Genomic DNA, 25462 nt, shown 5'->3' with positions numbered 1-25462 from the left:
GAAAGGGGGGGGTACTACGTGCATGTACAACAATCCGACACGTGAAACTACAGCCAAGTCTCCATCCCCTCCCCATCCCGACCCCGTCCGGAGTCTTTGCTCGGTGGGCAACGCCCTTATGTAAATGATGGAGGCTATGAAGGTGTTTTTTTTTTATTATTATTGCAGGTGCCGTTAACGGGTTGTCGTTCCGTTCCGGCGTCGATCCATACGAATACGAAATAAAGACCCGTACGAACTGAAATACTGAAACATAAATCAAGCTGTTTGACGTGTTTCAGGGCTTGGTTAGCTACCCAATCATTCATATGCCAAAGATTCTTTGGCTCTTGTCAGGGGTGGGAGGAATGCTTGCATAGTTTGTAGAAAACAAATAAGGGTGCTTAACCCGAGAGTAGTCGACTAGCTGATGCCCTGTAATGCGACTATTCGATACGAGTGAAAATAAAGGTTTCTTTTCTCGATATGTTTTAAATGTAAAAAATGTAAGGGTAATATTTTTGGTAGGCAAACTTAGTTTTTCGAGTGTCTAAAATTGATTGACAATCAAAAAACAGTTGACAAAAATTATACGGAAACTCAAGAGTAGCCGACTAACTGATGCCCTGTAATGCGAATATGTGATACGAAATGTAAAAAATGTAATGGCAATATTTTTGGTAAAAAATGTTAAAACCTCTTGCGGGGTATCACGGAACAAGAGAATTGATTCACTTTCAAAAATAATGACTGAAAAATAATAGGACTAAAAATATTTGATTCCAATCCATTATCAAGATCGGCTAAATGATTTAACCGAGCTGTAAAAGTAGAGATTAGCAAAACAGAGATGGAAGTGAATTTAAAAGTAGTTACCTTATGTGATGTAGGTGCACGTTAAAACGGAGTTCCGGGGGAAATTCCACCCGCATGTGTGGAAAAATCGCAAAAAACGTTTGTATGTAACTTTTTTGTTTACCATCCGATTGGCCTTAAACTCAATTTCAAAAATAATTTGTTCAAATTATTTGTTGGTTGTTTTACACTTTTTGGAAAATCCGTTCCTCCTTGGTGGAAAGATTTGGTGGATGACGTTTCGCGCTCAAATTCGTTTCCAAAGATCTATAAGAAAAATCATTTGAGACGTGTTTCACACTTTTCGCAGAATCCAAGCTTCCTTGTTATATATATCTACATATTGATTGGCGTTATTTTGAACAGCTTACAGTCTCTGAGGTCGACTGTTGTCCTGGTCGGATATGCCCGCTGCTGTCCATCTGCAATGTGTACAGGGTATCGAGAACAAATGCAGAGCAACACAAGAGGAAAAGGCAACTGAAAATTTATGAAAAACGAAAGGATTAGGAAAGGACAAACTGTCAGACAGCTGACATAACCGAGTTGCATGAAATACAGATTTACCATGTGCTTCTAATTAAAATGAGAATCGAATAGAAAGGCGGTCGGTCAATTTCATTGCTTAATAAATTCAACGTGCCTATTTTAATGAGCCTTCAGTTAGTTGGCTTGTCGAACAAGTTGACTTTTGCAGATTTAAATTCTCATATTTGCCTTTTCCCATTTTAAATTTTCCATTTTCCATTTGCAGTTTCCGCTATGGCTTCAAAATGGTTTTCCGCTGGTGTCCCTTTGTGCATGTCGGAGCCGAATCGTTGAACCGTCGCGAGAATCTAACCTCGCGCTACTCCTGCTCCGGCTCGCCGGATCACAATCGCATCAAACGGAATGGTACGGCATGGTAATCCCTAATCCTTGCACTTTTAACACATAAATTGTTCCGCCTTGCAGACACGCAAAAGTCCATGCTCTACGCGTGCCCCAGCTCGCCCAAATCGCAGCGCGTTTCGCACTGTGGTAAGATGTCCTGGCCATCGCCTGGCAACGGGTTTTTCATTTCATTTCTCCTCCTCCTCCGTTTCAGGTGTGCTGCGCAACGAGGGTCGCCATTCGATGTCCGTGCAGCGTGGCCAGAGATCGTCGTACCAGCAGGAAATGCAGCAACGCTGCACCGGCGACAAGTCGAGCAGTTCCCTCAGCTCAACGGTCACGGAATGCCGCACCACGCAGCTGCTCTCCTGACAGCCCGCCCAGGCCGCAGCCACAGTCACAGCCACAGCAGACGGGGATAGTTCCGTGGAGCTCCTCCAGATGCAGCTGGTCTGCAGCTCCAACAACGACTATCGACGCGGCATCAACACATCTGCAGCTGATGATAGGACCTGGCTGTAGGTCTCTTCTTCTTCATCTCGTTATCTCTCGAATTTAGCCTAAGCAAAAATAAAAGATAGATAGACCTACAACCAGCTTCAAAAGGTCAACAGGGCGTATGAGTTTCAAGTTGATTCGAATCTTAACCTCAAGTTGATTTGAGTCTCAGCTTCAAATTAATTCAATTCTTAACTTTAAGTTGATTCGAATCTGAGCTTTGAGTTGATTCAAATCTCAGCTTCAAGTTGATTCAAGTCTTAACTTTAACTTGAATCAAGTCTCAGCTTCGAGTTGATTCGATTCTCAGCTTCGAGTTGATTCAAGTCTCAGCTTCGAGTTGATTCGATCTTTACTTCGAGTTGATACAAGTCTCAGCTTCAAGTTGATTCAAGTCTTAACCTCAAGTTGATTCAAATCTCAGCTTCAAGTTGATTCAAGTCTCAGCTGCAATTTGATTCGAGTCTCAGCTTCAAGTTGATTCAATTCTTAACTTTAAGTTGATTCGAGTCTCAGCTTCGAGTTGATTCGAATCTTTACTTCGAGTTGATTTAAATCTCAGCTTCGAGTTAAATCGAGTCTCAGCTTCGAGTTGATTCGAATCTCAGCTTCAAGTTGATTCGAATCTCAGCTAAAGAAAATGTTTTTCCAATTTTTAAAAAAATCGTCATAAAATAAACGTTGTTCGTATTGAAGAAAATTTTGCCTTAAAAGCAAATTGTTCTCCTACTTAAAAACTTTGCTTGGCGAATTTGGAAAATTTGGAAAAATAATTTCTAGAGACTTGCACTTCTCCTCGGACTCGCTGACTTTTCATATCCTCTTACGAATATTCATTGCGGCTACATAAAATGCAAATTAAATAAAGAATATTAAAATTACCTAAGTCTAGTTACAATTTTGATTATCTATGTGTGTAAATGATATATGATGTATGTAACTATATATATGTATGTATGCATGCGACAAATATATGATGTATGTAACTATATGTATGTATGCATGCTAAAAAGTCATCTATCGAATTCGAATTCGATTTCGATTTCAAGCATATGAAGACTTTTCCCCCGTACCCCTTGTATATAAGTTTAAGTAAATGTTTATCTATACGAATTGAAAATATAATATGCATACCCTTCTATAGGGTATAACGATTTTCGCACGAGATGTGTAACAACTGCAGACAAATATATTCCTATGCTGTTCGATCTGACGAACTACGTCTAGGTAAATGAATTATATATTTAAGAAAATATAGATAAAAACAAAGTTTTCATATTATATTAACCAAGCAGAAAAACCATGTCGAAAAAACTATATAATATGGTATAATCTAATTACGAAAGTCAGTTAAAATTTCAATTTTGTGTCTAGTCGAGAAATATATTGGAAATTTGATAGGTTAGAGTATTTTATCTGCGGCATACTGAGAATAAATATTCTTGTTGATTTGTGAAAGATTATCGTGTAAATATATAAATGTATTTATGTATATATTTAAGTATGTCTCTGCCTCTGTGAATTGTGAATAAAGCGTCTTACTCAAAATCTAAAGCGTTTCCAGCATTAAATATTCATATGGGGGAAAAACTTGCACACAAAGATCTGAAACTCACACACAACAACAACCGGATCCGGAGCAACAGATTGATAAAATCCCTGTCCATTAACTGCGCTTCGGGGCAAGATGAAGAGATGGAAAAAAATCGTATGTAAATAGATATAATCCGATTGCCCTGCGGCGTCCATGTTGGACGTGAAGTGCGGCAGGCACGGTTGCATACATATGCCAAGACAAAGTCTGACAGCACGCGCTTATGTATGTACATACATGCAAACAGACATGCATACATACATGCTTACATACATAACATACATGCGTAGATACATGCATACATACATGCGTACATCCACGCATTCATGCACACATACATGCATACATACATGCATACATAAATGTATACATACATGCATACATACATGCATACATACGTACATCCACTCATTCATGGACACATACATGCATACATACAAGCACACATATATGTATACATACAGGAATAAATACATTCATGGATACATACATGCATACATAAGTGCATACATACATGCATGCATACATACATTCATACATACATGCAAAGATACATGCATCGATACATGCATACATACATGCATACATAAATGCATACAAACATGCATACAAACATTCATACATACATGCATACATACATGCATACATGCATACATACATTCATACATACATCCAAAGATACATGCATCGATACATACATACACACAAAGCATACATGCATACATGCAAAGATACATGCATACATACATGCATACATACATGCATACATGCAAACATACATGCACACATACATACATTTATTTACGTACCTTGGAGCCGTATTTTGTGTTGTTGCCGTATCAATTTTTCATAAGTTACAATTTTTGAGAAAATTGCATTTGCCTTTATTTGCTTTATGTGCGCGTGTGTATGTGTGTGTAGGGGTGTGTGTGTGTGTGTATGTGTGTTTAGGGGTGTGTGTGGGTGTGTGTCAAAGTAATTTAGCATCTGTGCCCAGGCTGCCTTCCAGGAAATCTCGCGTTGGGCGCCTTTTAAATCGCTCGAGGCCTGCGCCACTAATATTTGCATAGATGTGCACAATGTGCCCAAATGCTGCGTTGGCCCCCTCATGAATTTCCACTCCACGCCAGCATGTGCTCTATTTCCACCCCTTAATACAAACACACTTGCAAAAATATATATGTATATTTATACCCTTGCAGAGGGTATTATAATTTTGTCCCGACATGTGTAACGCATAGAAGGAGACATCTCCGAGCCCATAAAGTATATATATTCTTTATCAGTATCAACAGCCGAGTCAATATAGCCATGTCCATCCGTCCTTCTCTCAGTTTAAACGCTATCGTCATGAAACTTTGCAGAAGTTCCTCAATCTGTTGCACCCACTACATATGTCGGAACCGGCTGGATCGGACCACTATATCATATAGCTGCCATAGGAACGATCGGTTGAAAAGTAGGTTCTTGTATGAAAAACTTTTTTGTTTATCAAAATATCTTGACCATACTCGGCATTTATTAGTTTTACTATGCTCCTCAAATATTTGCAAAATCCTATAAACATCGGACTACTATATCATATAGCTGCCATAGGAATGATCGGTGGAAAATTAAGTTGTTGTATGAAAAAGTTTTTTGTTTTTCTAGATATCTTGACGAAACTCGGCATTTATAAGTTTCACTATGCTCCCTACATTTGGACAAAATCTTGTTTACATCGGACAACTATATCATATAGCTGCCATAGGAACGATCGGTCGAAAAGTAGGCTCTTGTATGAAAAAGTTTTTTGTTTTTTAAGATATCTCGACCAAACTCGGCATTAATAAGTTTTCCTATGCTCCCTACATTAAGGGAAAATCTTATCTATATCGGACCACTTTATCATATAGCTGTCATAGGAACGATCGGTCTAAAACGATTTTGTAGCATTAACTTTATTCCCTCTGCTTCTTAGAGTCTATGAGAGTATTAAATCTTCAGCGCGCCGCATATAGCCCGTTTATCTCATTTTTGTATAAATTTAAATAAATATAAGGAAAAATCATGCACTTATGCCGAGCAAACATTTGGCAATTTTTCCTATCCTTGGGCATGCCCTGCGATTCTAAAGCCCATGTAGAGTATATCCTGCCTGTCACAGCAGTTAAGCAGCTCATTAATAATTGATTGACAGCTCGGAGGTAATTATGTTTATGCAACTCATTCGCCTGGAAGCACACTAAATGCATAATAAAGTTTATAATTTGTGCTCGAAGTGATTTTCATTTGCAGTTACAGATGCATTAGTTGACCTCATAAATCGAACATTTCGAAAATCAGCTTGTGCAATAATTATTGTAATTGCAGAGCATGAGTTAATTGGTTAAAGTTGTTTATTCAATTGAAAATCCTTCAAGTTTGCGGCTTTGCGTATAATTTAACAAAATCATTTGAACACATATGCATAAATATATACTTTAATGAAAAGTTTTAAAAATTCGATCGGACAAAATGTATTACTAAGCACAGAATATCTGCGCCGCCACAAAAGAAAATGCTTTTTGAGAGATATTAGGTGAGTAGTATAAGATAGATTGTCAAAAGACAGATGGAGAGTAGTATAAGATAGATTGTCAAAAAATAGACGGAGAGTAGTATAAGATAGATTGGCAAAAGAAAGATATAGAGTAGTATAAGATAAATTTTCAAAAGACAGATGGAGAGTAGTATAAGATAGATTGCCAAAAGAGAGATGGAGAGTTTTATAAGATAGATTGTCAAAAGACATATGGAGAGTAGTATAAGGTAGATTGTCAAAAGACATATGGAGAGTAGTATAAGATAGATTGTCAAAAGACAGACGAAGAGTAGAGGTTAGATTGTCAAAAGACAGATGGAGAGTAGTATAAGATATATTGTCAAAAAATAGACGGAGAGTAGTATAAAATAGATTGGCAAAAGAAAGATGGAGAGGTGTATAAGATAAATTGTCAAAAGACAGATGGAGAGTAGTATAAGATAGATTGCCAAAAGACAGATGGAGAGTTTTATAAGATAGATTGTCAAAAAACAGATATAGAGTAGTATAAGATAGATTGTTAAAAGAGAGATGGCGATTTGTATAAGATAGATTGTCAAAAGACATATGAAGAGTAGTATAAGATAGATTGTGAACAGGCAAATGGAGAGTTGTATAAGATAGATATATAAGACACATGTTGATTACTAATAATAAGGAATTATCGATAGTCAGGCTATCGATAACTATCGCAGAGCGAACTTGGAGAAAAGAACACTCAAGAACTCATTAAAAGAAGGTATAAATTTAAAGTTTATATATCAAATATAGATAATAATCATAAATAATCAAAGTCATGGAATGTATTCAGAGAAATAAACACATTTTGGGGAAAGATATAGATTAAAGCGTAGCCCTTAAAATGCCTCAATAGATACATTAATGCATAAAGCTTCCACGCTCAACGGATCTCTCCGTTTGTGTAGTTCTGCATTTGAAGGTAAGAGCAGCTCCACCCACTCACCGCATGCCCTCAGCGCAGTCAAAGGCAAAGGAAACCGTCTGTGCCTGACACAATTCGTTGCCTACTTTTAAGCGCAGCGCAAGTGCACAATACACACGCACGCACACACACACGCACACGCACACACACGCGCATTTGCTGAGGCGGAACCGGAAGACAAAGGCAAAACTTTGCTGCGAAAGCCAAAACAAGCCGTAAAGTGCGCATATCTTTAAGAACAATTGATGGCCACAGGAATACATATATATCTAATGTCCTTATAAGGACTTTGTAGGCAAAGTTTATTTATATAGTATATTAAATAGGCCAGCTTATTGCAGACTTTTCAATATGAATGATGTGCCCGCATGTATACAGCAGATGCCCACAAAACACACGCACACACACACACGCACACACGCGGGGTCAGAGTGTGTGGTTTTGGGCAGGTGGTGGCCATAATATAATTGAATCCTTTTGGTTATGCAGCGAGTGCAACCACCAAGCAAATTATATTTTAAGCGAAAAAATGCGAAGCAATTTGCTGCGGCGGTTGGCGCCAAGTAAATTTTATGGTTTTGCTGCTTTTGTTGTTATTTTGTTATACCCTGTACACAATGACTTTCAATCGTGAGCGACAACTACTTCTTCATCTGTGTGAAAGCGTTCGTTTTGGTAGACTTTTAAAGGCTTAGGGGAATCTGAGGGAAGAAATTATATAATTATTTACATCGACTTCTAAATACAGATTTTCTACCTCAGCATTCATACTACTTATGTATATGTACATACAAATTTGCGATAGATCGTGGTCAGCGCTAGAAAAAGTAACGAAATTTATTTCTTTGACAGCAAAATAAGAGCACATTCAAATATGCCGTTATGCATGTATATTCACACACATGCAAACATAATTGCTCGCGCGACCCTCAGAGAGCCGAAGCTGAGAGTAAATTCTAATTTAAGGATTCTCTCTCTTTCGGCTGTGAGAGCGCAATGATACTGATATCGTTTTCAAACAATGAATAACAACACATTCAAATATGCCGTTATGTATGTACATATATGAACACACATACAAACATAATTGCTTGCACTCATAGAGCCGAAGCTGAGAGAGTAAATTCTACTTTGAAGCGTTTCCTCTCTTTCGGCTGTGAGAGCGCAATGATACTGATATCGTTTTCGTTCGCAATTTACAAAAAATCAAGCTGCATAGTAACATTTTGTTGTTTGCCGTTACTCTTCTTACTGTTTATATTGTCTTTAAAGCTGAGAGAGTAAAATATCATTTTCGCTCTTTCGGCTGTGAGAGCGAATTTATACTGATTTTCAATATATCAAGCTGCATACTTGCATTTTGTGGTATGCCGTTACTCTTCTTACTGTTTATATTGTCTTTGAAGCTGAGAGAGTAAATTCTATTCTAATTATCATTTTCGCTCTTTCGGCTGTGAGAGCGCAATGATAATGATTCCGCTCTCGTTCTCAATTGTATGGTATGGCGTTACTTTTCTTATAGTTTATATTGTATTTGATAGAGGCAAAGCTGAGAGAGTACATTTAATTATAAGCATTTTCGATCTTTCGGCTGTGAGAGCGCCTTGTTGCTGATTTCGTCTTCGTTCTCAATTGTATATTGTCTTACGGTATCTCCTAGTCGACTACTTGCGGCTAAGTAAGAGTTTTCTTGCTTGGTTGTTGCGCCGGGCTCTCCTTAGTGAAGTTCTTGGCTGCCGCCTCGCCGTGCACTTGCATCCGGGCATCTACTACGTCCGTGTCCTGGCCATTTCTGTGGCCACGGATTGCAGGTATTTGTGCGCTTGTTTTGTTGCTCTGGTCTTAGCTGCAAAATCAATTTGATTAAATTGAGCTCAATTTACCACGGCGGACAGCGTTGTCCTTGCCGCACGTGAGCGGAAATTCCAAACATAGGGCATCCGGCTCTAAACTTTTCAATATCTCACGATTCGACATGGAAGCATAACGATAAACTGGCACAAGTTAAATCTGACATCAGTAAGAAAATTTAATTGTAATTCAATGAGACATAATGCTTTTGAAACTTGCAATTATTTTAGTTAGTCAGTTAATTATTATTAATTATTATATTATTTATTTAATTTTTGGCATTTATATTATCCAATTTTTATATTCACCCTATCTTTGTAGATTTTTTTGTTATACTGTTAAAAGAATAAGTTGTATTGTAAATATTCATTTAAGTTTAATTTAACTTATTCCCATAAGAACAGGAAAATTGAAAAACAATCAAAAAAAATTTTTAAAAAATCTGTCATTTCTAAAAGCTTGAATTTACCAGTAGAACGAAGGAGTTTAGTCCTTGTATTTATAAATGCAATATAAATACGAATTTGCTTAAAGAAGTATTTCTTCACCAGAAAGAGTTCTTTAATATTCAAAATATGTTTAGGAACAAGGTTCAATCAAAGTACAAATAAATGAAATTAATATTAACTTTAAAACAAATAAACTTGCAATGATTTTTACTTTTCAGGAAGAAAGTTTCGTACTTGTATTTATAAATGCAATATAAATAGGAAATTTGCTTAAAGAAATAATTCTTCTCCAAAAAAAATAAACGAAGAGCGTTCTTTAATATTAGAAAGGAACGAGGAAATTTAGTCCTTGTATCTATAAATGCAATATAAATATTTAAGAATTTTTTGCCAAAAGAAATATTTCTTGAGCAGAAAGAGTTCTTTAATATTAAAAAAAATATGTAACGGAATAAGGTTCAATCAAAGTAAGAATAAATGAAATTAATATTAACTTTAAATAATATAAACTTGCAATTATTTTTGTTTTGTAAACTTTTGAATGTGCTTGAGATTATAAATTCGTCCCTGAATTTATAAAATCAATATAAAAATTTGCGAAAAAGAAATATTATAAAAAATATGTTCGAACCAAAGCCAGGCTCAAGGACGATCCATCGACAAATTGATTGAGCTGGTAAATAAATTCATTTATCTCAAATTAAAATAAATGAAAATAATATTAACTTTAATTAAAATAAATTTGCAATTATTTTTGCTATTCAGTTATTTGTAGACTAAATTCAATATAAATAGGAATTTGCTTAAAGAAATATTTCAGCACCAAAAAAATACACAAAAATAGTTCTTTAATATTAAAAAAATATGTGACGGAACAAGGTTCTATCAAAACCAGGCTCAAGGACGATCTCACAAATAGAATTACATTTAGAAATTAAGTTTTTTATTGTAAAAAAAGGGCAATTAGTCAAAAAAAGGTAACAAAAAAATAGGTTGCAAAGTGTCTTGTGTTTTTTTTTTTGGTATAAAGTTGAAAGTGTACAAAGAGTCAGAGTGAGAAATACTTGGGGGAATGCTAGGCAGGAAACACGGATGCACGTAGACTATATTAGAATAAATATTATGTACAAATATGCATCTAGTTAACAAAATACATTCTGTACAGGGGATCGTCCACTTCGGCTCAGCGGGAGCTCATGACCTTCAGGTAGTGTATTAAATGCTCGCCCAGGTTGGGTCGAATGTAAAAGATGCACTGCGTCTGGCGGCGAGCGTGCTCGTCCTGGTCCCGGTCCCGGTCCTGGTCCTGATCGTGGTCGTGCAGCTGCAGCAGATCGCTGAGCGAATCGCTGGTCGGGCCATGGACGCGGGATGCATTCAGGAAGCTAATGATGCGCTCGTTGGTGTACTTCATCTGCTGCAAGGAAGAGATTTGATGAGCTGCCAATCAGTCAAGAGATTAGATTAGACTTACGCCCTCCGTGTCGTCGGCCTGCTCGGGCTTGAGGCTCAGGTAGAGCTTGGCGGGATCGTCGCGATCCGCGAGCAGCTCCACCTTGAGCATGGGCGATATGAACTTCAGATCGTCGCACTTGAGCTCCATAATGACCAGCACCGAGGTGGTCAGATATAGCAGAGCCGGCTGAAGTTGTCCCGCGTGCTGCAGCTGCAGTGTAATCTCCTGGAAGAAGAGAATCTGATCGCTGCTCAGCTGCTGCGGCAGGAAACGCCAGATGCGATAGGAGCTGGCATGCAGCGCCACATTCCGCGTCACGCTCGGCTCCACCTGCTGCGGCATGGTATTAAATCCGACCGTATGCAGGACGCCCTGTCCCGTGAGCGACAGCATTTCGGCCGCTCCACTAATCGGCTTGGTTATGGCACCAACAATGCCCTTGGTGAGGCCCGTGAGGACGCCCACGGAGCTGCGCGCCTCGAGCGTATGATGCGCCAAACCGCCGACCGCGCCCAGTAGGCTAATCCCCAGTCCAGTCAGGCCGAGGGTCAACCCATCCGCGAAGCCCTGCGGACGAGCGCGACGTCGCGCCTCCGTCAGCTCAATGTGCTCCGCGTCCAGCGTGAGTCGGTCAATATTGCGGGCTACGGAGCCGGCCAGCTTGGTCACCGAGTTGACCGTGCCGGCGGTGACATTGCGCAACAGCGAGGCGGAGCCTTGCGTGATGCCCACCAGGAAGCCCCACGGGCCGCGAAACAGGCCCTGGACGGGCATCGATATAAAGTCACGCATGCCGGTGGTAAAAGAGCGAGCAAGTCCACTGGGACTGCCCAGGATTTCCAACGAGCCGACGACCCAGCCGGCGCCAAAGATGGCACCGCTCAGATAGTGCAGTCCCAGGGATTGCCCGAAGCGCAGCGGCACGGTCAAAATCTGTTCGCGCTCGTAGCGGGAGAAGGAGAGCGGCGAATGATCCAGCGCGATATACAGACGCGAGGATGTGTGCACCGAGAGCAGCAGGCCGAGCGGCTCCACAACGAAGCTGTTCAGACGCAGCGGCTCGGCGATGCAGCGCGCCTGGGCGACAACCTGCTCCGGTAGCCAGATCTGGCCCGGGTCCAGCGAGATGCGTTTGCTGTCCAGGCGCGGCGTATAGACACAGTTGGAGGGCGCACACTCGACCAGCGTGTCCAGCAGCTGGTTGAGATACGCGTCCTCAATGTAGACGCGCAGCGGCTGCAGCTGGCAGCGCACCGCCTGCAGCTGCAGCTCATCCTCGTAAAGCACAAAGGTCAGCAGCGAAATGGAGCCCAGGGCCTGGTTGCGGTAGACCTCATCCAGATCGTACACCTTGGGCAGGCAGGTGTCGCGCTTGTACAGCTGCTGTGCGCACAACAGAACCGGAAAATCGTATTTCCCATTGGAGTACAGCTGGTTGTCCACCTGCAGATTGGGCAGCTGCAGCTGCAGCACACGCTGCCCATCCTCTCCATCATCGTAGGCCAACATCACATCGTCTGCGTAGATGTTGCACACCTCGGTCTTGAGATTGTCCCGATCCCGATCGTTTGTGTGCAGGCTGAGCACGAAGCTCTTGATGCAGAAGCGCACGGCGATTGTCAGATGTGCCTCGCACTCCTGGCTAAAGTGGATGCAGTCCGCAGCTCTATGCTCCGGCTCGCAGCCAGACTTTGCCATTTCCACTGGCGCCGGCTGCTCATCGACAAATTGCGGCTGCTTGAGGCGCGAGCGCAGATCCTTAACGGAGAACTCCAGCTGCTGGGCAACTGTGTAGTAGATGTTGAAGCGTATCGCGCGATGCTTGTCACAGATCACGATCTTGATGTCGCCATAATTGGGCACATGTATGAACTTCTGCCACGACTTGTCCGTGCGTATGGGCTTCGACCAGCTGATCCTGCTCCTGCCGCACTCGACCAGGTCTGCCAAGGAGAAACAATCGCTTAATCAAAATCACTTTTGGAAGAGAGAGAGACTCACCGCTGTGGACGGCCAGGGAGAGGTTGCACATTGTGAACTCGACGTCGGGAAAGTTGGCATATAGCTGGGGCGGCGTATAGTAACATTTGCTATATGGCGCAATTAATTGATTCCACTCGAAGTGCTTGCCCGTGAACTCGGGCGAGGTGCAGGTCACATTGCTGTTGCCCGAGGCGCTCGTCTGGGCCACAATCAATTTGACATTCGTATTGTTGCTGATGATTAGCGCCGGCGACGTGTCCCTAAACACATTCAAATAATGCACATTGTCCTTCTCGATCAGGCTGATCATCAAGGGTATGGAATCGGCGCCGTCTTGCAGATTGAAGCAGCGGCGCGTGAAGGGCAACGTCAGCGGTATGGGTATGGAAATGTCCTCCTTGCCGGCGACAACAAAGCACATAAAGTAGACGAAGGCCGTGTCGCAGGTGTGCCTGGACTTGTGCGCGTTCAGGTCGTGGAACAGCTCCACGGAGACGCCAATGTGGCTGCAAAAAGGGGGAAGTAAATTAATGCCGGATAAGCAAGTTTTATGGATGCACTCACGCTTGCTCGGATTCCAGCTTTCGCATGCTGCCAACAAAATCGAGCGAATTAACCTCCGACCGAGACGAGCTCTCCTTGTGATCCATGGTGAGGGGCAGGGCGGACAGGTTGACGTCCGAAAAGTTGGCGATGACAAACTTGGAGCGCAGCTTGAAGATGCGATGGCCATCCTCCAGCTTGAACTCGAGCAGCAGACGCAGCACATGCGCATTGCGCACCAAAACTATATCCACAAACGAATTGGCGCGCAGAAGCAAATGACGACCCATTGTCTGCTGCTGCTGACTTTCCAGGCAAATGGGCAGCGAGGGTGTCCAGCTGGAGCCAATTGCCGCATCGATGGTAAAGTGGCTGCCCAGCACGGGCAGCATTGCCAGGCAGCTGGCCCGGATCAGATGGCGAGCGTTAGATGCGCAGATGCTCACATCCAGTTGCGTGTCATTGATGAACATGCCCCAGGCGGCAATTTCCAGGCCGAGTGTGCACGAGAACTCGCGAGTCGCTCGCGCACGATACTGCACATCCAGCTGGGCGAGCAGCTGATGGGGACGCTGCAAGCGCAGCTCCGCGGCATCGTTGAGCGGCCATTTGGGCCGGAGCGTCTTGTCCAGCTGATCCAAGGTGCGCTCAATAGGCCAATCCGCGGGCTCGTAATGGAAGAACTTCTGCCAGTCGATGGAGCTCAGCTTAAATGTGTATTCGCTTGCCGAGGCGGAGCCGAGCGAGCAGCTGAAAGGGAAGGAAGAGATGGATTAGAAGGAATATCAGAAAATAGAGCAAAGGGATTTACGTACGGAAAATCGAACTTGACGCAGTGCTCCGTGGCGTGCGTTGTGGCCGTGCTCAGGGATTGACGGCCGCCCTCTGCGGCGATAATGAACTGCTCCTCGGTGCTGGTCTCCGTTGCCGGCAGCTCGCAGCTGAGCAAATTGCAAATCTCGAATATCGGCCAAATGCTGACGAGTATTCGTTGCAACTGCAAATCCTCGACAGATCCCAGCGCAATATCCTCGCGCACAGTGCGCACCCAAAAGCTGATGAACTGCTGCGGCAACTGGGTCGGCACCTTCACTAGCCAGGGGAGACTATTGTTCGACTTGAGCGGAATGTCGCCAGTGCGTCCTTTGCCCTGACTCGAGCTCAGCTTGAGCCTGCAAAATAAATGGGCATCGATTAGAAAATGTATGCAAGAATAATAATTATAATAATCTAAAAGGGGAAGGTTCACAAGGAGGAAAGTCTCTCAAGGAGGAAAGTCTTTCAAGGAGGAAAGTCTCTCAAAAAGGAAAGTCTCTCAAGGAGGAAGGTCTCTCAAGGAGGAAAGTCTCTCAAGGAGGAAAGTCTCTCAAGGAGGAAAGTCACTCAAGGAGGAAAGTCTCTCAAGGAGGAAAGTCTGCCCTCAAGGAGGAAAGTCTCTCAAGGAGGAAAGTCTCTCAAGGAGCAAACTCTCTCAAAGAGGAAAGTCTCTCAAGGAGGAAAGTCTCTCAAGGAGGAAAGTCTCTCAAGGAGGAAAGTCTCTCAAGGAGGAAAGTCTCTCAAGGAGGAAAGTCTCTCAAGGATGAAAGTCTCTCAAGGAGGAAAGTCTCTCGAGGAGGAAAGTCTCTCAAGGAGGAAAGTCTCTCAAGGAGGAAAGTCTCTCAAGGAGGAAAGTCTCTCAAGGAGGAAAGTCTCTCAAAGAGGAAAGTCTCTCAAGGAGGAAAGTCTCTCAAGGAGGAAAGTCTCTCAAAGAGGAAAGTCCTTCTCCCAATGGGAGCAAGAATTTCTTGAACCAGGAGTCTTACTCTCTCGGAGAAGGTTCACAAAGAGGAAAGCCTCTCAAAGAGGAAACTCCTTCTCCCAATGGGAGGAAGAATTTCTTGACTCAGGAGTTTTACTCTCTTGGAAAAGGTTCACAAAGAGGCAAGTCCTTCTCCCTATGGGAGCAAGAAGAACTTGACTCGCTTGGCGACAGTTCCTGGGATCTGCTAACACATTTCCAGCTCACCTCATGCTGATTTCGGCATTTCGCTCGACATCCTGGTAGAAAGAAATGCGTCCCTTGGCGGGCAGCAAATGTGCCAAAGCATTTGAAGCTTGTTCATCCTGTGGCTTGGGCTCATTTCGAAACTCGATGAGCAACTCGTACGGCACCATGCTGACCAGCTCGATCTGGCCCTTGACCAGAATGTACACCTGGGTGGCGGACAGCTTGCTCAGCTTGATGGTGATGAGGCAACGCTGACCGATGCGCACATGGCGCACTTGGTGCTCCTCCTCGAACTTGAGTGGGATGGGCACCGATTCGCTAACCTCCAGCTGCTGCGTTTCCGCATCTTCGATGTGGAACGTCAGCTCCTGGCCGTGCGCGTCGCTGCAGAAGTAGTAGGGACGCAGCTCCTGGGCTGCCAAACTGATCCGTTCGCTCGTCCCAGTCTGGCCGAAGACAAAGGACGTCTGCATGCGATTGACAATGACGCACCGGGGCATCAAAGTGTGAACGACGACATCGTCGTCGCGCTGCTGCAGCAGCTCCTGCCAGTGCTGCTTGGAGCAGAGCAGCGTGTGTATCACGCAGGGACCGCAATTAAATCGCAGCTTGTCCAGCAAAAAGTTGGCCTGCAGCAAGCTCTGCGCGCTATTAAATCTCAAATAACTATGAAAGGCCACGGGCTCCATGAGGTCCAGCATATTGAGGCAGCCATAGTCCAAACACTTGATGCGACTGCGAAAGTCCGTCTCAACGCTGTAATTAGTCGCCGTATAGACGGACGCATACGTCCGCAAATCGTCGACGTGCAGCGTGAGAAATGTCTGCGTGATTTTCGTGGTGCGCCGCAAATAATATTTCTGCAGCGGCGGCGGCAGCACACTCGACACATCCGGCTGATTCAAGAAGTTAATCTCAATATTCTGACAGCAGAGCAGCAGCTGGAGCTTCGGCACCAGCTCCGGCTGGAAGGTGCTATCGATGCGCATGCAGCCGACCAAAACCTTCGGATGCAAGATGAAATCGTTGTGGTCCGGCTCCAAGCGGCTGCTCTCGAGCTGGAAAGGGAATTGATAAGGTGACGAGGCATAGATGACTCTCTTCACTCGCTCACCGTTTCCTCATCCTCCTCGGAATCGAAGCAGGCGCCGTTCACGGAGATGAGCGACTGCATTATGACGACGCGCCAAATAATTGCGCTGATGTTCCGATCCGGCGGCGTCAATTGCTTGCTCGCGATCTCCGAGAGCTCAAAATCGCAATAGTGCAGGAATGTTTCATGCGTCTCGCTAAAGTACTCCATGCGGCATTTTATGTGGATGGGATTCTCCACCTGCACGGCAAAAAGAGATCAAGATTTAGCGGAGAGTTGGGCATCACTTGGAGAACTTACGGGCATGGGCACGGGATAGATGTGTATGCGGCTCATTTGGCGCGGCTGCGGATAGCGCCAGCAAATGATGCCATAGTTCTTCTTGATGATCTGCACCTGGTAGGGCATCGGCAGCATGGCGTCCGTGTTCAGATACACAAACTGAAAGGCGCCCGCGCTGGAATGGGAAATAAAAATATTTAAATATGAGTTGAGAAAATAAATACGATTCACAAACGGACCGCAGGTCGTCCTGGTAGAACTCAATCTTGGTTTTCGGCGACGACTTGGAGCGCACAATCTCCGCCTGGGAGGGCGTGTACTTATGAAGTTCCTTTGGCGGATTTGCCGGCGCCTGGCCCAACGATGGACGCTGCTGCAGAAATTGCTGCCACTCCTCGCTGGCATGCGCCTTAATGTTATCCAATCCGTCGCGTGCCTGGCTCAGCTGTAAAATGTTTTGGATGCTCGCATCGATGTGCAGCACATTGAGCTTGAGGTTGATGCTGGTCAGGAGCTGATCGCACCAGGATTCGCTTAGCAAGTCGGCGGAGAGGCGTATCAGCAGCGGATGCAGCAAGATCTTGTCGCCGGTCTGCACATAAAAGGAGCCCAGCGTCGACTTAATGGACGCCTTTTGCGGCCGATCCGTGAACTTGAGATTGGCACTGAAGTCCAGACAGACGGCGCTGCAGCTGAAGCTCTGCGCCTCGTCGTAGAACTTGACGGTGACGCGATCGCAGACCAAATGCAGCCGATCCGCATTGAAGCACTGCAGCTTCAGCTGGCGCATGCGAGTCGTGTGCACCACAGGCCGTTCGCTGCGCTGCGAGAAGTAGGGAGTGAGGCTGAGCAGGGAGTAGATGCGTATGAGATCGCTGGCGAGGAGCTTGACGCTGCTCTCGCAGAGGCGCAGCTGCATCGGTTTGCGCAGCTCCACGTCCACGTCCACGCCGCGTTCGATTTGTGTCTTGAGGTTGAAGAGCGGCGGCGGAATGCCGGAGCTGCCGAGCGTGCCGGGCTGTGTGTCGAAGACGGGCTCGCTAAACTGCCCGTTGAGCGCCTCCTCAAAGCTCATGTAGTCGCGCTCCTTGTCCGACCGGGCCAGGTGTATGTTAAAGTCGAAGACGGAAGCTTGTGTGACGACGGCACGCGGCGTTTGCGTGGACATGAAGCTCGGCTGCGATACGGTCACCAGCAGCAGCGGTCGCAGCTTCAGCTGATCCTCCTCCTTCTCCTCCTCCTCCTCGAGCACGTCGTAGATTTTGAGCGCAAATTGGCCGGCGACAAAGGAGACGCTGCGCGGATAGCTCAGCCTTTGCTTTGGCAACCTTTGCGCGTCGAGCGTATGGTTTCGCGGCACCTGGACGCCAATCTCATTTTTGGGTATATTTATGCCCGAGTCGCTCTGGCAGGACACGAGCAGCGTCTCGCTGCTGTGCGCATCCACAAAGCTGGCATAGGCGGGCGCCTTTGCCCAGCCCTTATTAAGTTTACTTTTATACGTTTGCGACCAAATGCTCTGAAAGAGTTGCGTATCCGCCGGGGAGACGGCATGCAGGCTGCCGACAATCGAAGGTGGCCTCGGTTTGGGGCACGACTCCGAGCAGCTCTGGCCCAGGATGCTAAGAAATATAAAGATTAGATTACTATTTGTTTTAAGTGGAGGAAGGGTAAGTTACCCTCGCAATCGCTGCACGCGATTTATGATGCAGGAGATCAGGTGAATCTGATGCGTATTTAATGTGGCCACAAAGTCCGTCACGCAATTGAACTCGACGCTTTCGCCGCACACCAAAAACCGATCGTAGCTAATGGCCGGCGCGTAGACGGTTATAAAATCAAAGTCCTTGAATATGTCCATGTGCTCAAGCTCGGTGGAACGCGTCTGTTTGTTCCACTCCAAAGCGGGATTACTGTGCTTATTCGTTAGAGTCGCCTCCAGGCGATACTTTTGCGTCTGCAGCCAGTTGCCCGAGGAGAGCGAAATCTTGCGCACGCTCAGCTCGTACTGGCGATCCTCGACGCGGGCGCCCGGCGTGCTCAGCATATTCAGCTCCGCCGCCTTGTTGTATACATCCGGGCGTATGGGCTGACGCACCAGCGGATTCTCCACGCTCGGCGTCAGCTTAATGCTTTCGATCTGTGGGAGGTAGGGAAATTAATGAGGAATGATTTCTTAGGGAATTCTCAGAGAAACTCACCCGCAGCAGCAGCACGCTGCAGCAGCTCTTCTCCGACTCGACGGGCAGATAGATAAATATGCCCTTGCTGTTCAGATGCACCATGGGCAGATCCTGCACCGTCGTAATGCTATCCTTAACCGGTTCCGGTTGGGTTATTGCAACCTCTTTGGGTGCACCGCTGCGCATTATTTCGAACAGCTCGCATTGGGATATCAGAAACTCGCTAATGCGATCCACATGCAAGATCATCTCAATCGGCTGCACCTCGATGATCAGCTCGGAGATTGTGCGACGTTTGTCGAGCAGATTGCGAGCACCAATTTTCGAGTGCAGATCCTGCAGGCTGACAGTCGTAACGACGATGTTGATTAGCGGCAAATTCGTATTGTCGCCGAGCATTTTGATGTGAAAGTCGTCCATGAGACGCCACTCATCGAGCACAATTGCCTCGTAATAGTTGAGCGTGAAGTTCTCCACTTTGGTGGTGATCTTGGTAAAGTCCTCATGCCTGTCCACATTCAGCAGCAGATCCTCAAAGCTGAGCAACAGCTTGCGATGCTTTCGATCACAAAATCCCACCACTTCCAGGGAAATGCGCGGAATAGTCCACTGACAAAAGAAGATCAAGGAGGCCGCCGCTTTGGGATCTAAAAGAAACGAAATTTATTTGATTATCTGCCAGTTCATAGATAATCCTAAGACTAACCCGGACTATTTGCAGGCGGCTTAAAGTTGGCATCCAGTTCGAGGAACTCCTTGAGCACGGCATAATTCTGTGCGCTGCCCGTGTAAATCTCCAGGCTGGACTTGCGCTCAACTCGATTCGGTTTGCAGGAACCTCCGCTCAGCGCGAGAAGCGAACTATAAACCGCGTGAACGATTTCGCAGTGATCATGCAGAAGTTTTAGCTGCAAAATGAAAAGCTGGTTACAGTCGGAAGATCTGGACAGAATCGGAGACCTACATGACGTCCAAAGATGTTTATGGCTGACATGTCCACGTGCACATTGATCGAGTAGATGCTCGGTGATTCGTCCTGCTCGTGCTCCTCCTGCCACTCGACTTTCTTGGCGCCGGACTGGCCCTCAATTTTGGATTCCTCGATAAATGAATCCTTTCTGCTGTTCGAGTTGGATTCCTGCGCTGGCGTCGCCTGCTCGACTAGCTTGTGGGACAGCGCCAGCGTGATTGTTGTCCTCACTGGCGCCACAATCATCTCGGCTTTGGCGCCCAGCCGATAGCAGACCGAGAAATCATTCAGCTCCATAACCCAGTTGCAGAGCTCCGCATTGTTCGTCACATTGATGACGGTGCGTATGTTGCCGCGCAGCACCTCGTCCGCGTGGCTCGACTTGATCTTCATGCGCGCCAGCTGAATCGTTGTGTACTCCACGTCCAGATTTTGGTTGGCCCGGCGCAGCATCATCTCGCATATATCGATCCGCACCTTTGTCATCTCCATGACCACAACTATCGTGCTCAGGCGCTTCATCAACTGGATCAATTCGTTTGTCTGGTCGCCGCTCGATTCGGTTTTGGGTGCCGCCGCTTTTACAGGCTCCATATGCGTCGTCGTCGTCGGCTTCTCGTCGCGCTCGGAGCTCGCATGTATCGTCTCCGCGGGCACAGAGATCTTGCGGCTATTCGTCCGGCTGAGGCGACGCATATTCACCTCAATTTGCGACAACTTTGGCACCGACGCCATCGAAAAGTTCGAATGCGACGGTTGCTTTTCGGACAGACTGAACAAATCACACTCGGTCTCCATTTCTAAAAAAAGGCAGAAAAAGAAGGGTTTTTTTATTTAATGTATATTTTATATTATATATAATTGGTAATTGATAATTGGTTTTAGAGACCTTTTTGGATTATTTTAAAATAATATAATATAATTAATATAATTTTGTCCTGTGTCTCATAGAAGATATCTAAGAAACCCATAAAGTATATATATTCCCGATTTGCATCTGCCTGTTTCTATGCCAGCTAATCAAATCTAGCTCAATAGGAAGAGATCGACTCTTAAAATGAATTTTCCAGGATATTTTCACTCAACTCAGCATTTACAAGCTTCACTCTGCTCAGGCCAATGTCTATAAGGATATTAAATAGTCGTACTTTCTTTTTATACCCTTGCAGAGGGTATTATATAGGTTCTTGTATGAAAAACATTTTTGTTTATCAAGATATCTTAACCAAACTCGGCATTTATTAGTTTTACTATGCACCTCACATATAAGCAAAATTCTATAAACATCGCACTACTATATCATATAGCTGCCATAGGAACGATCGGTCGTAAATAAAGTTGTTGTATGGAAAACTTTTTTGTTTATCAAGATATGTTTACCAAACTTGGCATTTATTAGTTTTACTTGGTTCCTCATATATTTGCAAAATCCTATCAACATCGGACTACTATATCATATAGCTGCCATAGGAACGATCGTTCGTAAATAAAGTTGTTGTATGGAAAACTTTTTTGTTTTTTAAGATATCTTAACTATATTCGACATTTGTAAGTTTCACTATGTTCCTTACACTTATGCAAAATCTTGTTTACATCAGACTACTCTATCATATAGCTGCCATACAAACGATCGGTTGAAAAGAAGGTTCTTGTCTGAAAAACTTTTTTGTTTAACAAGATATCTTAACCAAACTCGGCATTTATTGGTTTTACTATGCACCTCACATATAAGCAAAATCCTATAGACATCGGACTACTATATCATATAGCTGCCATAGGAACGATCAGTCGTAAATAAAGTTGTTGTATGGAAAACTTTTTTGTTTTTTTAAGATATCTTAACCAAACTCTCCATTTAAAAGTTTCACTATATTCCCTAGATTGAAGCAAAATCTTATTTACATCGGACCACTATATCATATGGCTGCCATAGAAACGATCGAACGAAAAGTAGGTTCTTGTCTGAAAAACTTTTTTGTTTATCAAGATATCTTGACCAAACTCTCCATTTAAAAGTTTCACTATGTTCCCTAGATTTAAGCAAAATCTTATTTACATCGGACTACTATATCATATGGCTGCCATAGGAACGATCGATCGAAAATTAAGTTTTATCAAGATATCTTAACCAGACTTGGCATTAACTATTTTCTTTGTGCTTCTTGGATACGGGCAAAGCACGATGAGCATTATGAAAAGGTTGGGTCTGCAAGGGTATTCAATCTTCGGCGTGGATGAGAGTTCCCTAATGTCCCGTTGTATGGAAAGAGTATTATGTTTACGCCCTGAGCACATGGAAAATGCAACTAAACATGTCCGCCTGTCCGTCCGTCCGTGGCTAGTTACTTAAAATGTTAATAGTTCTCCCCGTTTCCATAAAATCGTTAAATCGGTTTCAACATTCCGTTTTGTGTACATGCCTAGGAGATCGAGGGACTTACCATTATCAATGCACGGCTCGGGATTCGCAAAAGAGTTGAGAAACTGCAGCAAATAGATGTCGAGAGTGATGCGGAAACTTTCGATCCAGAGGCAAACGGCATTGGCGGGCGTCAGCGTCGAGTCCGGCAGCGTCGAGTCCTGAAGTGGAAGCTGCAGCTGCAGCTCCAGCCATTTGTTGGCGAAGCCCTTATTCGTGGACAACACAACGTTTCGGATGTTCATCATCGTGTGGTAGACGTCGGTGCTGAGGTTGCGCAACGAGAACAACATGGCCAGATGCGTGTGGTATTTGCGATAGTTGAGGCGCACCTTGGTGATGAGCGTCTGCAGCTTGATCACATCCGAGGATTTGTTGGCCTGCGCCACCAGCTTGGCCAACGCGCCCAGCTGAGGCGCATTGTAGCCCAATATCAGTGGTATGACGCGTGTCGTAAGCACAAGTTCGCGCTTGGAGAACTCTACGTTAATCAGCTCCGATTGGATTTCAGCCGTCTCCAAAGCGGCCACATTTCGACGCCAATATTCGGGCAAGAGTAGGATCTTGAACTGCACCTGCATGCTGGGTATATTCAGCAGCTTGGCCGTGCCCATTGTCGACGTCGTATTGATTGCCATCAGCGACAAATTCTTGACATTGAACGTGTACGCATTGTAGCAGGATTCGATTATTTCGCGCGGCTTGTCCTGCAGATGGGTGATCAGCTGCACCAGACGCTGCGGATTGGCCGGGCCGCAAATGACGCCCTCGGCGAAGGCCAGCCTAAGCTGCAGATACGGCAGCAGCGATTGATTGACCGTGGTGGTCAAGCGATGCTGATTGGCGGCCGTGGAGCTGTCGTCGCTCTGCTGACGCGGATAGAACTTGACGGTCATGTCGCGCAGCTCGATCTTATAGTTGCACATGGGCATGAAGCCCATCAGGTACTCGAAATCGGCATAGGTCATGTACCGATTCTTGTACTCCTCTTCTTTGCTCACGGGACTGTCGTTTACGGTCTCTGCATGATATCCTGTGTAATCGTAAGGACGAAATAAATCACTAATTACATTTTTAACCTGTAGAAACGACTGCGTAAAATGGAATGTTATCCCCGCGGACAGCACACGATATTTGACGCGCAGCCCCAAATCTCTCAGCTGCGACTCCGGCGTAGCCCGAGCGGGCCGCGCCGCACGACACTCGACAATGTCGAAGGCGAGCACCGGACTGCGAAAGAGCATATATTCGTCGGTGTTGCGGGCGAAATAATCGTCGTGATTGTGACTCGACCAGCTGCGGTCCGCGAACGTGTATTGATCATCGAACAAACTCTTGTCGATAAATGCGCGCTCGTTGTGGAACTAAAACGAAAAGTGAGAAAAGTTTTAGAGAGGGGAGAATGCAATTGAAAGGAGAGACTATACTACCTGCTTGGTGTTGACCAGGCTGCGATCCATGGGATCCTCGCTGCGATAGACGCCCAGGGGCTCCATACAAATGCTGGACAGGCCCGCCCTCACATTCGTCCAGTCGCTCTCCTTGAGCTGCGACCGTTCGTAGTAGATGCCGCCCAGGCTGATGCGCAGAATTGGCGTATAGCGTATGCGCTTGATGCCGCCCATGGCCTGGTCGTTGATCAGCTCCGAGTTCTTGAGCTGAAAGTTCAATTCTTCCGCATAGACGCCCACATCGAAGGCATGGCCGACGGGATCCTCGACGGTTGCCGAGGTCGGTGGCGTCTCGAAGCTGGGGAACAGACTCCATGCCCGTGAAAATAATGAAGTTGTCACCACATCGCTGGAAACCAGATTCGAGCCGCCGACATTGGGTGGTGGCGGCGCCACTGGCGTCTCCTCCAAGCTAAAGATTTCCTCCTCAATTTCAGCGGGCTTCAGCTCCAGCAGCATTTTAACCAGCCTCATAACCATGGGCAGCTGCATCGACGACACATTGATGTCCAGCGATTTGGTGAAGACCCCGATTCGTGTCGTGCTCGACGTGCTCATCGTATTCACGTTGTGTTTCCGCAGCACACGCAGCTCCAATGTGCAACGGTATAGAACGGGCTCCTGGCACACCTCAATACGACCGGCCGTGTTGCGCTTGTCCAGGCATATGGTCAGATCGGATACCTGCAGCAGCTTGCGCATAAGCACGTTGACGGGATTCACATCCACCATGGCTGGCTGCCACCTCTCGTCGGCGGCACTGAAGTTCAAATACTGCACATTCATGGAGACCACAATGTCATCGTCGACGTATTTCAAAATGATATTGTGGCACTGCAAGTTGATATTGTTGATGATTTTGTTGACAACGCCGGGAATGCTGGCGGCGGCCTGCTGCTGCTGCTGCTCCTCGGCCTCGGCTGCATCGCGTTTGCGACGCTGTTCCTGCAGCAGAACGGTACGTCGCTGTTTGCTCTCCTCGTTGGGCAACTTGGCCACAAACTCAATCGTATTGATCTCAATGCGCACCGGCTCCGATGTTAGCTTTGTCCACGGCACTTGGATGGACAGCTCGTGTATGTGCCCGGAGACGAGCTCAATTGGCAGATTCATCTCCTCCTCGAGCACGTCCAAGCGCAGGTCCAAATTCTGAAATGATACCTCGCCCTCCCACAGCGACACCTGTGCATCTTCGTCGCGTATGTTAACATATTTCGCCACGTAGTTTAGCAAAATTGGTGTTATGTAGGACTCTAGCTTAAACATTGTCGCTGTCCACGGACTACACGTTGACAAGGCGCATTAACCAAAGCTCAAGCGGGTTCCCTAGTTAATTCAACGTTTCCTTCTCTAATTTAATGCACATTTCGTTAATTTTGTTACGTTATTATGCCGAAACATAAAATAAAAACAAAATAACATTTGCCACAATATTCAATTGTTTACTATTTTGCCCCGGCACTCAGTGTTGGTTAATTATTAATAATGTG

At 45.2% G+C, this 25462-nt stretch overlaps 3 protein-coding genes across 5 annotated transcripts in view; 2 read left to right on the top strand and 1 right to left on the bottom strand.

Annotated features, from left to right (window-relative positions):
• The window catches only part of TkR99D (Tachykinin-like receptor at 99D), a 78286-nt gene extending 75832 nt beyond the window's left edge, over nt 1–2454 (top strand). Inside the window, exons 10-12 of the mRNA XM_064694622.1 lie at nt 1589–1728; nt 1789–1854; nt 1922–2454. Coding sequence (XP_064550692.1) covers nt 1589–1728; nt 1789–1854; nt 1922–2079 — 364 coding nt within the window. The 3' untranslated portion in view covers nt 2080–2454. The remainder of the gene's footprint in view (nt 1–1588; nt 1729–1788; nt 1855–1921) is intronic.
• A 5059-nt stretch (nt 2455–7513) lies between these two features.
• LOC135436632 (broad-complex core protein isoforms 1/2/3/4/5) overlaps nt 7514–25462 on the top strand; it is a 48860-nt gene continuing 30911 nt past the window's right edge. Inside the window, exon 1 of the mRNA XM_064694302.1 lies at nt 7514–7517. The gene's annotated coding sequence lies outside the window, so the exon portion shown is untranslated. The remainder of the gene's footprint in view (nt 7518–25462) is intronic.
• On the bottom strand, nt 10779–25450 carry Vps13B (vacuolar protein sorting 13B). 3 transcript variants are annotated; one of them, XM_064694747.1, is made up of 15 exons: nt 23952–25440; nt 22544–23885; nt 20097–20902; nt 19839–20040; nt 19151–19779; nt 18629–19089; nt 17189–18571; nt 16968–17124; nt 16689–16907; nt 15593–16632; nt 14403–14759; nt 13609–14337; nt 13063–13550; nt 11080–13004; nt 10779–11019 (listed from the first exon to the last, which is right to left on the bottom strand). In XM_064694747.1, exons 1-15 carry the CDS (start codon nt 25236–25238, stop codon nt 10789–10791), a joined length of 11256 nt encoding a protein of 3751 aa, XP_064550817.1. In that variant the 5' UTR covers nt 25239–25440; the 3' UTR covers nt 10779–10788. The 3 variants fall into 3 exon arrangements, with proteins under 3 accessions (XP_064550817.1, XP_064550816.1, XP_064550818.1); XM_064694746.1 differs by having other exon boundaries at nt 10779–11022; nt 23952–25439; XM_064694748.1 differs by lacking the exons at nt 10779–11019; nt 11080–13004; nt 13063–13550; ... (8 more) ...; nt 19839–20040; nt 20097–20902 and having other exon boundaries at nt 23403–23542; nt 23601–23885; nt 23952–25450.

Source organism: Drosophila montana, unplaced genomic scaffold, assembly GCF_035044405.1.
Source record: "Drosophila montana isolate Dmon_TW-CO22-7 unplaced genomic scaffold, ASM3504440v1 contig_3733_1, whole genome shotgun sequence".
In the NCBI taxonomy this organism is placed as follows: domain Eukaryota; kingdom Metazoa; phylum Arthropoda; class Insecta; order Diptera; family Drosophilidae; genus Drosophila; species Drosophila montana.
Note: the sequence above shows the minus strand (reverse complement) of the source record. Positions and strands in the feature narration are given on the sequence as shown.

Bases quoted from the DNA above. Each gene is read 5' to 3' on its own strand.
- Vps13B (XM_064694746.1), bottom strand. From the start codon at position 25,238: ATGTTTAAGCTAGAGTCCTACATAACACCAATTTTGCTAAACTACGTG. The intron at 18,572-18,628 runs GTAACTTACCCT...TATATTTCTTAG, and splicing joins CGCGTGCAGCGATTGCGAGG to CATCCTGGGCCAGAGCTGCT. The intron at 17,125-17,188 runs GTCCGTTTGTGA...TTCCCATTCCAG, and splicing joins TTCTACCAGGACGACCTGCG to CGCGGGCGCCTTTCAGTTTG.